This window comes from Triticum aestivum, chromosome 7B (genome assembly GCF_018294505.1).
Source record: "Triticum aestivum cultivar Chinese Spring chromosome 7B, IWGSC CS RefSeq v2.1, whole genome shotgun sequence".
In the NCBI taxonomy this organism is placed as follows: domain Eukaryota; kingdom Viridiplantae; phylum Streptophyta; class Magnoliopsida; order Poales; family Poaceae; genus Triticum; species Triticum aestivum.
The window spans coordinates 645841880-645852467 of NC_057813.1; the positions used below are offsets into that span (position 1 = coordinate 645841880).

The 10588-nt window shown below is 46.9% G+C and overlaps 1 protein-coding gene across 1 annotated transcript; it reads right to left on the bottom strand.

Annotated features, from left to right (window-relative positions):
• Positions 1-920: 920 nt before the first annotated feature.
• LOC123159364 (protein DETOXIFICATION 16) lies at positions 921-4323 on the bottom strand. The gene is made up of 8 exons (XM_044577193.1): positions 3997-4323; positions 3337-3881; positions 3125-3211; positions 2942-2998; positions 2543-2781; positions 2312-2430; positions 2140-2226; positions 921-2038 (listed from the first exon to the last, which is right to left on the bottom strand). The coding sequence occupies exons 1-8, from the start codon at positions 4282-4284 to the stop codon at positions 1982-1984; spliced, it is 1479 nt and encodes a 492-aa protein (XP_044433128.1). The 5' UTR covers positions 4285-4323; the 3' UTR covers positions 921-1981.
• Positions 4324-10588: the final 6265 nt, after the last annotated feature.

A 10588-nucleotide genomic window follows, 5' to 3' on the forward strand; every position in this document is an offset into this window, starting at 1 on the left:
CACTCCAATGGTCAACTCTCCGAACCACAAAAAAAAAATAGTGTAGTCGGATTCTTTGGGAGCTTTATCTGATGACTCTCTTGTCAGATCGCCGTATGGCCATATGATCAATGAAAGCAAGACAATCATCATTGTTCTATCTCATAACTCTCTTGTCGATCGTGGTATGGTCACCTGACCAATGAAATCAAGACGCTCATGGTTGAGGGGGAGTTTATTCTGGCCAAGATTGCTAGAACCCAGAATTGGGTTTCACACTGTCATATGCTAATTATGTTCGCACAACTCGGAATACCGTTTGTTGGTTGCAGGCCCCGCCACCGTTCATTCATAATCTTGTATTAACGGATTGTAATTCTATAGTTATGGAATAAAACAGACAGATTTCTCACAAAAAAACCTAACGCTATTTAACTGTCTAAAAAAATAACTGCCTTGTAAGGCAAACTAATCAGGATAAGGCTTTTCCATGCTGGCTCGGTCCCCTTCCTCTCTACCCCTAGGAGGCCTCAAATTTTGGGAACAACATGTTGGAAATTTCAGCTCATTGTTTTAGTTGCAAAGTATGATGCAAGCCAAGAGCCATCGATTGAAATAGCCTGTTAGTGTCCGCTTTGTTATGATTTGGAGAGCATCCTTCAACGTCATTGGAAATACTTTTTGTGAATATGCCCTCTTTTGTATGCATTTGTCGACTTATTCTTAGTGAAAATGCATTGCACTTGTTTGTTCGGAAAATAAAAGATTTTGCAGATGCTATACAGAGGCTGAATCAAGCCCTAGCAATTGCTGATGCTAAATGCTCTTGTATTCTTCAACATTCAAGGTTTGTATCCATTGCTAGGAATCATCAGGTGAAATTGAGAGCAACGAACACAAAATTTTACATGAAAAGCCATTACGAAAATAAACCACGGTCATAAGATAAGGTGACGATTTTAACTATATTTGAATAAGTATTACAAATGTAGCAGTTTTTCCACATTTTATATCTGCAAAACAGTGTGGCTTCTCCACACAAAAAAATAATAAAAGTGCTTCATCTTGGTTCATGAAGACAAATTTGGCATCCAAGGAAGATGAAAACAATAACTAGCATATTAAATCCATGCAACGATTTGTCACAAAAATGAAAATTCTTACATTAACCGTATATTCACTTAAGGGCCATCAGTTTGAGAATGACAATGCAACAAATAAGTTTTAGAAAGCTCAGCATTCGAGAAAACAGTAAAAAAGTATGTGACACACTGTATTTTTCTTCAGAAATTTAATTCTAGTTATGTTTCCCTGTTACTGTTAGTCTGTTACTGTGATGTAATACATTCAATATATTTTAAATGTTTTTTCGTTTGTTTTAGAATAATTGAGTTTGTACACAAAGTTTGACCAAATTTTTATTAAAAAATATCGACAACCACAATATTAAAGTCATATAGTATGAAAACTAATTTGATGATCCATGCAATGACATTGATTTCGTATTGTGAATGTTGCTATATTTTTCCTATGAAGTTGGTCAAACTACAAAGTTTGACTTGAAACAAATTTTATATGCAAACTAACAAGAAACGGAGGGAGTAGCTTGCAACTGATCAAGTTCTTCAAATCAATCATATTCAGTTTCAGTTGCTATGTGTTCCAGACGCCCCCCAAGCTGCTTACTGGATATATGCATCTCAACATGCCACACAACAAACATCATTGGATCAAATTGGGTGGAGATTACAATGGTTTCGCCGCGCATTGCTTACCCACAGACTGTCTCCTATAGCAAGAGCTCATTTACACACTTACCGCAAGAATGAATCCGACCAAACATACAACTGCCAAAATGTCTGGATCATGCCTGCCTGCCTGCTGATCTCATGTTTGAGGCTGCTCTGTTTTACATCCGAGGACCATATGTCGACCTTGCTGAAGAATGTCTCATCAACGCACAAGTGCCATAGTGTATCCACATGATTGATGCTTCACGTTGCTACGATACTGGAAGTAGGTGAGCTGAGCCCAAGACCCTGTCCTGTGCCTTTAGTGCCTGAATCGGATGAACAAGAGAACACATTACATTGTCCTGTCTTCAGAGTAAACTGTAACAATGAAACTGCTCCTAGTGATGGGTAGGCCTGCTATATTTACCTCCTTTTCCCAATCTATGCGGCATGCGATAAATGTAAGCAGCACCAGTTTGGTAAAGCTGCCGGAAACGATGCCAAGCCAGAGACCCTAGTCGAAGCATACCAGTTTCAGATTTCAGGACATCCATGACATTCAATGGCAGGTAAAACAATTGAGTAGGAGAAGTTGTTACCATTCCGTTTAGGTGGAAGACAAACGCAAGCATCGCAGCCAAGGGAATGCCTAACAGGTAGAACGCACCGAGATTCACTGCTGCGCCGATGTTCTGCTTGCCACTGCCGGTAAGCACGCCTTTACAGTTGAGAAAAATATGGTGTTAGTTGTGTAAATTAGCTCTTGCTCTTATGGATTGCTGATTATATATATTCAGAAGTAACTGTGTAGAACAATGAAGACTATGTACCTGAAAGAGAACTGTGCAGTCCATCTATCAAGTAGGATATTCCGAGAATGGGCAGCATCCTTGAAATGTATGTGACGATTTCCTGCTCATTGCTGTACAGGTACCCCCAAACATTCCGTAGCAAGACCATGGTCAGGGCTAACACCAATCCTACAGACAAGGCCATGTACATGACCACTCGCGTCGCTAGCTTTGCTGCTTCTGGGTGGCCAGCGCCAAGTTCGTTTGAGACGCGCGTGCTACGGACGGGAAAAAGAGCAAGAATCAGCTGAGCAGATAAACAAGATTATATTGGACTTATGAAAATTCAAACTGTACCACATACATATATGATGGGACTTCATAATGTTACTCATTGGATTCAGAATTGGTCTTTTGAGTTGAGGAATTACAACTGACCTGATAGAAGAAGAAAGGCCAAGTGGTACCATGTACAGCAGAGCCCCTGTGTTAAGGCTGCAAAAGGGATCAACTAAGTACAGTTCATACTGCAGAGAACAAGCTATATATATATGTAGGTGTGTTTGATTTTTGAAGCTGAAATCACACATGATATTAACATGGCCAGAACATTGTGCTTACCATATTGACAGCACTGATGTCTCAAGCTGAGGATTCGGCAGAAGCCCAGAGAGAAGCACAAGGATTTCAAATGACCACCACTCCAAGCTGCACATGTACAAGCAGTAATTATTCCAACTTGCAAGTCAAAAAATACAGTAATATATAGGAGTACCAGAGAAGAAGAAAAGGAAATACTAAAATTTCTATTTTGTTTTGGAGTATATACCAACCAGATCATCATGGCAGACGGCATGGCGAGCGCGGTGAACTGGCGCAGATCCTTGAACGCCTCCCGGGAGAAGCCGCTCCAGGTGTTCTTGCAGGTGCTCGACAGCCTGACGTACAGAGACAGTATGACCAGATTGATGCCGTAGGAGACGGCGTTGCTGAGCGCGGCGCCCTTGCTCCCCAGGCCGGCCTTGTACACCAGCAGCCAGCACACGAGCGGGTGGCAGAGCGCCGTGGTGCCGGAGCTGGCTGTCACGGGCAGGACGATGCTCTGCGACTGCAGGAACCGTATGTGGCACTGCAGCGGCACGTACACGACGAGCGACGGGATCATCCACCGCGCGTACTCGCCGGCCACGGCCGATATGCCCGGGTCCTGGCCGAGGAACACCAGGATCCTGGCGGTGTTGCCCCAGATGAGGACGATGGGGACGCAGGCGAGCGAGAGCACCACCATGGCGCGCTGCTTGTAGACGCCGAGCCGGTGGTACAGCCGCGCGCCGTAGGCCTGGCCGCAGAGCGTGTCCATCGCCGTCGCCATGCCAGTCTGCAGCCCACCAGATTAATCAATCAACAAACAGCAATCGGCTGTCTCCAAGTCGAGGGCACGGAATTCTTTAAAAAAAAATAGATGGGGACTAGAGGGGCGTAATGGCGCGTACGAGGAGGCTGTAGCCGGTGACGTTGGCGAGGGAGGTGGCGAGGGAGGCGCCGGCGAGGGGCAGCTCGCCGAGGTGGCCGACGACCATGACGGACACCATGTTGACGACGTTCTGGAGGATGCAGCTGGCGATGATGGGCCCGCCGAGCCGCACCAGCCGCTTCACCTCCGCCGCGGCGAGGCCCTGACGCGCCCCATCCTCGTCCGCCGCCGCCGCCGCCGCGTCCTTGCCGGGCCGCGCCGCCGCGAGCAGCGGCTCGTGGACGGGCGCGCCGGGCATGGCGTCCATGGATTAGGAAATTGGGTGGGGGGCGACGGGAGGGAGGGCGGAAGGCCTTTTTATGGGGAGGCTTGATGTGGCGTGAGCGTGACCGTGTGACGCTGGGACAATTTGGATCCACCGCTGGATTTTCTTTGCTTCTGTTGCGTTGTGGCTTCTGCCACCGCGTCACGAACCTCCTCTTTTTTTTCTTTCCTTTGTGAGGGAACGGATCCCCTTTTATGGGAAGTTGTGATGAGATGTGCAAAGGTTAGGGCATCGTCCCCAAAACGTCTGTAATCCTCCGGATCAAGGTGTGTAAACGTGGTTTATTATGCAACACGATTCCTTATTTTTCCAGTCTATGTATCTGTTTTTCCGTCTACCGGACACAAATTCGGAGGAGGTTTGTAGGGGTCTGAAACGCCGCCATGTAGGCACCTGGCCGCCAAGTAAACCCAAAAATATCTCCCGCGTGAAACTTGTCGTTAAAGGTGGAAGGCCTTTTTATGGGAAGGTTTGATGTGATGCGACCGTGAGAGGCCGGGTCAATTGGATCCATAGCTGGACTTTTTTGTTCCCGTTGCGTTGCGGCTTTTCTAGCTTTTGGCAAACTTTGATGGATTTAAGAACGCGCTGTCGATGTCGTTCCCCTAAAGAAAAAAACGCACCTTTGTTTGGTTAGGGCCTGGACCTGTTGAGGTCGTCAAACAATGCCTCGACAATTCTAGCCGTGATATTCCAGAAAAACAAATTATTTTCTGGCAAAACAATTACTATTTTGTGAAAAGGATCAATCAAATCTTTTATAAAAGTTCATCAGAAATAGAAAGCATCTCAGATAATATAAAAAGTACATCGAGATTCAGGGCCACCGAACAATCACTACTGTCATGAGAACGAGCCGCCGATGCGCCGCTGTCGCCTCTTCTGCTGGAGCCGGCATGACCTTGTCGATGATAGCCGGGAAGTTTTCGTGTACGTGGCCTTAAGGACCAGCGCCCTGACCCCCGTAGTCATCACTGTTGAACCCTTGTATATACCTGAAGCACCGTACCTGACACCAACTCTCGCTACTTGACGAGAAACTCTAACCTCACCACCCCAAGGAGACGGCAGGAATCTACGCCGAAGCTTCGCCGACTAGTCTAGACAGACGGACTCGAGGAAAATCGGAGTCTAGAAGACAAACTCGTAGAAGAAGTGCCGCCATCTGCCCGAGCATTGCACGTGCGAGGATTAAAAAAAACCTAATCTAACTACTAACTTGAGCGGAGGCATCGGGTTTTCCCTCCCCGCCATCGGCCGGCGGAGCGGAAGGCAGAGGGAAGGTGAATACACGGGATCGCTGATAAAGTTTGGAGGTAAAAGTTCATCCTAGCCGTCTAGGGTTAGATGAGAAAAACGAGGCACTGTAGACAGAATGATAATTGGGGTAACAAAAATTACTGCTTGGTCCTCAATAACCCATTCCAATATAAAACGCTACAGAACCTATATGAAGGTCCTTCCCAAATGAATAAGTAAGAAAGAACGGCATATTTTCGAATGAATCAGTAGAAATAGAACGGACAAGGAACACTTATTGACTCCCAATACCAAACTCACAATATGGACCCGACAGAATTGGGTAGACACAAAAGGGAATACCAAACTCACATTGTGGATCCGACAAAAAAATTGGCAGGCACAAAGAGGACGACCGTGCATGCCAAAAGAACAAAAGGAAACTTTCGTCGAGTGTGACCACTTGGCAGAGTTCTTATCGACTGAGCAAGGCATAAACTCTTGTTAAAGGCAGGTTCAAAATGGGCAAATAGCACTCGACTCAAAGAGCACTCGACTAAAATGAGCGAAACACCATCGAGCAAAAGAATGACTGTTTTTAAAAACAAAAGGCGCCGCCGAAATGTAAGCTGCTGCAAAAAAATCCTTTCAAATAATTTAAGTATATCTATAGAAGATCGACAATTTCTTTCTGAGAGCAGGATGTAGAAGTGCTGTCCTGATTCCGAAAACTGCATAGGAGTGATGTCATGTGCATGAACTTCCAATACTGTACTCGAATTACACGGATTGGGAGAAACAGTGAGGCTAGCTGAGCATATCCTATCCTGTTCCATTCCATTCCCAACCATGCCCATAACTAAGAAACTAGCCTCTAAGGAATCGATTTTTCTGTTTTTTCTCTTTAAAAAATTATGGCCCTCGTTAGCGCGACACATGTGATGCTGTTGTTCTGATGCTGTTATTCCTATGCAAATTTTGTTTTGTACATTTGGCTTGTTGAGTCTTCCACCACCTTGATTGGGTTAAATCATGGGCCACGTATTCTCTCCGCCGCTCTGAACGACTGTTCTTTGCTCGTCACGTATCAGTTTCTAGGTCGGAATCTCGTTGCACCGATTTTCTTTTTTGGTTCTTGTGCGATGTGTCCGCTGTTTTCCTTTCCTTTGGCTTGCTATAAATACATACTACGGAGTAGATGAGTTGTTGCGCCAATTGGCGCAGTGACCAACTGTAATTTGAAAGTAAAGCGAAGTTTTTGAAAGATTTTTTTCTCAACTATTTGCAAATAATTATGTTCATATTGCGTTTCTATTGCCTTGACAATGATCATTGCCCATAACTTTTTTGGCGATTTGTTTATGATGACATAATATTCTGTTCATGATGAATTTTTTTGACCAGAAGTTAAGCGAACCATTAATGGACATTGATGAATTTTTTTGACCAAAATTTAAGCGAACCATTAATGGATATTTTCCTCAACTGTCTTGGCTCTGCCATCTGATTAGCTTCAATCCCGATCCTTAGCCAAGTAGTCATAGGACATATAAAAAAAAGTAGTCATGGGAGGGCTGTGTGCAAAGGGTGCTAAATTATCTTTTCCTTCCCCTCTCGCAAGGTGACTAGGAAAAGCCTTCTTCCCCTCGATCTTCACGGGCGAGCCCATGCATTCGCCTCCCCTACACCTGCCGCTCCGGTGGACGGTAACGGGGAGGGGATTTTCGGTGCCTCGGATCCAGCTAGTAGATTGGTAGGGTTTTAGTCCTCGCAGTGGCGGCGTTTGGATGGAGGGCGGTGCTTTTGCTTCGAGTCAATCTTTCGGGCTCCGATCCTCCTCAATTTCGTCTGTTGGGATAGGTTAAATGGAGTTCGACGTAGATTCCTGCCAGCTCCTCTCAGCGGCGAGTTTAGAGCTTCTCATTGTGCATACACAACGGCGATATTTCGTGTCAGGTTCTTCAGATCAATTCCTGGAGTCAAAGCCGACGACTACGGCTCCAGGGTGCTAGTTCTTAGAGGCATATGTACAAAGACTTAGCTGTCATCGATGAGGTTAAGTCGGCTCTGGTATGGGAGCGGCGACAGTTCCGCGCCGACGGCTCGTTCTGGCGACGGCAATGGTTTTTCGGTGGTCCATGGACATCAATATAGTTTTTATTATCCCTCAAAAAAATATATAATTTTTATTATGTTTGAGGTGTTTGTACTTTTGGTGAATCTTTATAATAAATCTGATAATTTTCACAACAAAAAGGAGGGTTGTGTATTTCATTTGTGTTCAAGACTATTGTTATATATGTAATGTATAATACTTGGGCTTGTTTGCTGACATGCGTTAATTGACGCATAGACCAACTGCATACCGGAAATTATTGTCGTTTATTATGCGACTATTTTCTCAATTTTCCATTAACCTTTTTCTTAACATGAATGTTTTTTTGGGTGAATCTGGCTATGTGATGAAAACCAATGCCAGGCTCTTTCAGAAGCAACCCCCCCTTAATTTATGACGTGACCATTACACTTTTTCTAAATCCTGCCATGAATTTTTTTTTAACACGTTTTCTCTTGTAAATTTTCCATTGCTAATTTTCATTATGTGTTGATCGTCCTTTACTAACACATGAATTTAGCACTTCTCATCAAAGGCGGATCCAGCGCGGCCTTTACAAATAGGCATGGCTGGTAGGCACATCTTTCTTCAAAGTCAACTCCAAATCGGCTATGAATGGCTCTAAACAATTATGGGTAGGTACCGGACTTTGAAAAATATGTTTTTCTGTCTATGGTTTTCATTCTAGCGCTCCAAATCCCCCATATACTTAACACAATCTTAGTGAGTTGAGCACGGTGAACTTTTTTAATGACATTGAATAACCATCTTTATCTAGCACATGGGTCGGCTTGTATTGATAGCAGTTTCATTGTTTCATCATCTACGAGCGTTCATTAGCATCTCCCCATGGCACTCCAAAAGCCGACGGTGACACTATGAATCTTTCTCGTCGCAAAATTGTGCACTTACTATTGACGTATAAATGTATTGCCTAGTCTCTTTCATTAGATCGGTTTTTTAGTTGCATTGACTAGAGCATGCACTTCTACACTTACTCGAAGAGGCAACATTCCTGTGATTCAACGGCTCCCCTGATGGAAGGGATAGCTTGGCCCCGTGGTCACCACTTGGTTGCCATCTGCTGTGTCGAAGCTTCCATCGCTGCTTGGTTACGGCATTCGCTGCTGGTGGATTGCTGCACCCACATTGCTATGTCAAAATCTTAGCTAGGCCCATGCAAACTGAAGAGAGGAGCGGCACTGTCGCATGTGGTTTAGATGAACCAGCCCGAATGACATAGAAGATTGCCCCACCCTATTGTAGCACCTAATTACCAGCAAGGTCAGTCCGACACACAGGCCACACCTATCAGCTTCAGGACAAATTTTGAATTGAGATACTTAGGACGTGTTTGGTTGCCTGTGTGAGGTCCAACCAGGCCCGCGCGGGAAGGATTCGGCCTGTTTGATAGCCCGCATACACTATTGGGCCTGCATCGCACGCTTCTTAAAGCACCTCAGGGCCTGGCTCACTGGAAACGCACGAATCGGCAGTTTCTCCAGGGCCAGGCCCGAGCGGTGCACGTGGACGGGGGCGGCTGCACGCGCGCGACCACGCTCGAGAAGCCGCGTTGCTTCCCGAAGCACCGACAGTTATTAGCCTCACCGCCCCTCACCGCTCCCTCTCCCCACTCTTCCCCACTCTCCCAACTCTCACCGGCGGCGGCGGATCGGAGTAGAGGAAGAAGACCACCGGACTCCCCAATGGTGGTAAGCACTTCTCTCTCTTCCACATGAACGCTAGATTCGATCCACGGCGGACGGGAATGGGGAATGGAGGTAGCTAAACATAGGGGTAAATCATACTAGTTCATAGCAGTTCATACATAGAAGTTCATACATGCAAGATCGGTAGATTTAGGGATTGGGGGATAGGGCAATAGGGGGAAAGGGGGTACAGAACGGACACCGACTGACCGCGGCGGCCGACGCCGGCGTGTAGAGCAGCTGGTCGAGCGGCTGGCCTTCATCTTCTTCTTCATCGCCGTGCGGGCCGGCGGATCGTCCTAGTCGTCCTCGGCGGAGTCGAGGTCGATCTGCCAGGTAGGACGGACTGGCTCCAGCGCCCTACATGGCATGTGCACCGCCTCTTCTTCCTCCTCCTTAGGCTCCCCGCCGATGACCAGCGGCGACGCGATACCCGTCTCCCAGTATACTGCGGCACGGCGGTCATTAGGAGCAAAGTAGGTCTTGTACTTGCGCCACTTCTTCTTGTTTAGGGTCGTCGGAGACGGCCTGATTCATGGCCTAGCGAAGGATGTCAACTGCCATTGCGCCCTTCGCTGGGTCAGGAATCAGCGTCTTCAGCTCATCTTGAGTGGCCTTCGTGAGCACGGCATTGGATTCCTTCTGCATTGCCGGCATGGAGCCGAAGTTCGAGCACACCTCCATGGTGTTCTCGAACTTGGTCCGGTCAGCAGCCGTCCACCCGAGGAAGAAGGCTCTCCAGCCAATACCCCGAGGGAAGGGGTTGCCATTGGAACTGGAGCTAGAGCTCATGGCGATGGGGAGGAGGAAGGTTGATAGTGAGAGAAGAGAAGGGGTGGGTAAATAGTGGTGGGCGGGGTGAATAAATATAGGGGGTGGAGAGGAGGAGAAGAGTGACAGTCATGCCATTTTAACTGCAAGCTCTTGAATTAGCCATGAACTCTGTGCAATGCCTGACTCCATGACTTGTGTGCAGATCGAGGATAGCAATGCGATGGGCACGGAGGTGCTCCCGGCCATTGACAACAAGGGCGAGCATCCCTTTCACCCAATGCCTAACGAGGTTGAGCTGCCGCCCACCGCCGAGGAAGACCCGAAGACGCCTGAGGGTGGCGACGACGAGGGCATGGAGGAGCCCCTCAGCAACAAGCGCCACAACTACGGCCACTACCATCAGGAGGATGGCCCAACTCTCTTCTGCAAGGTCATCCTTGCACCGAAG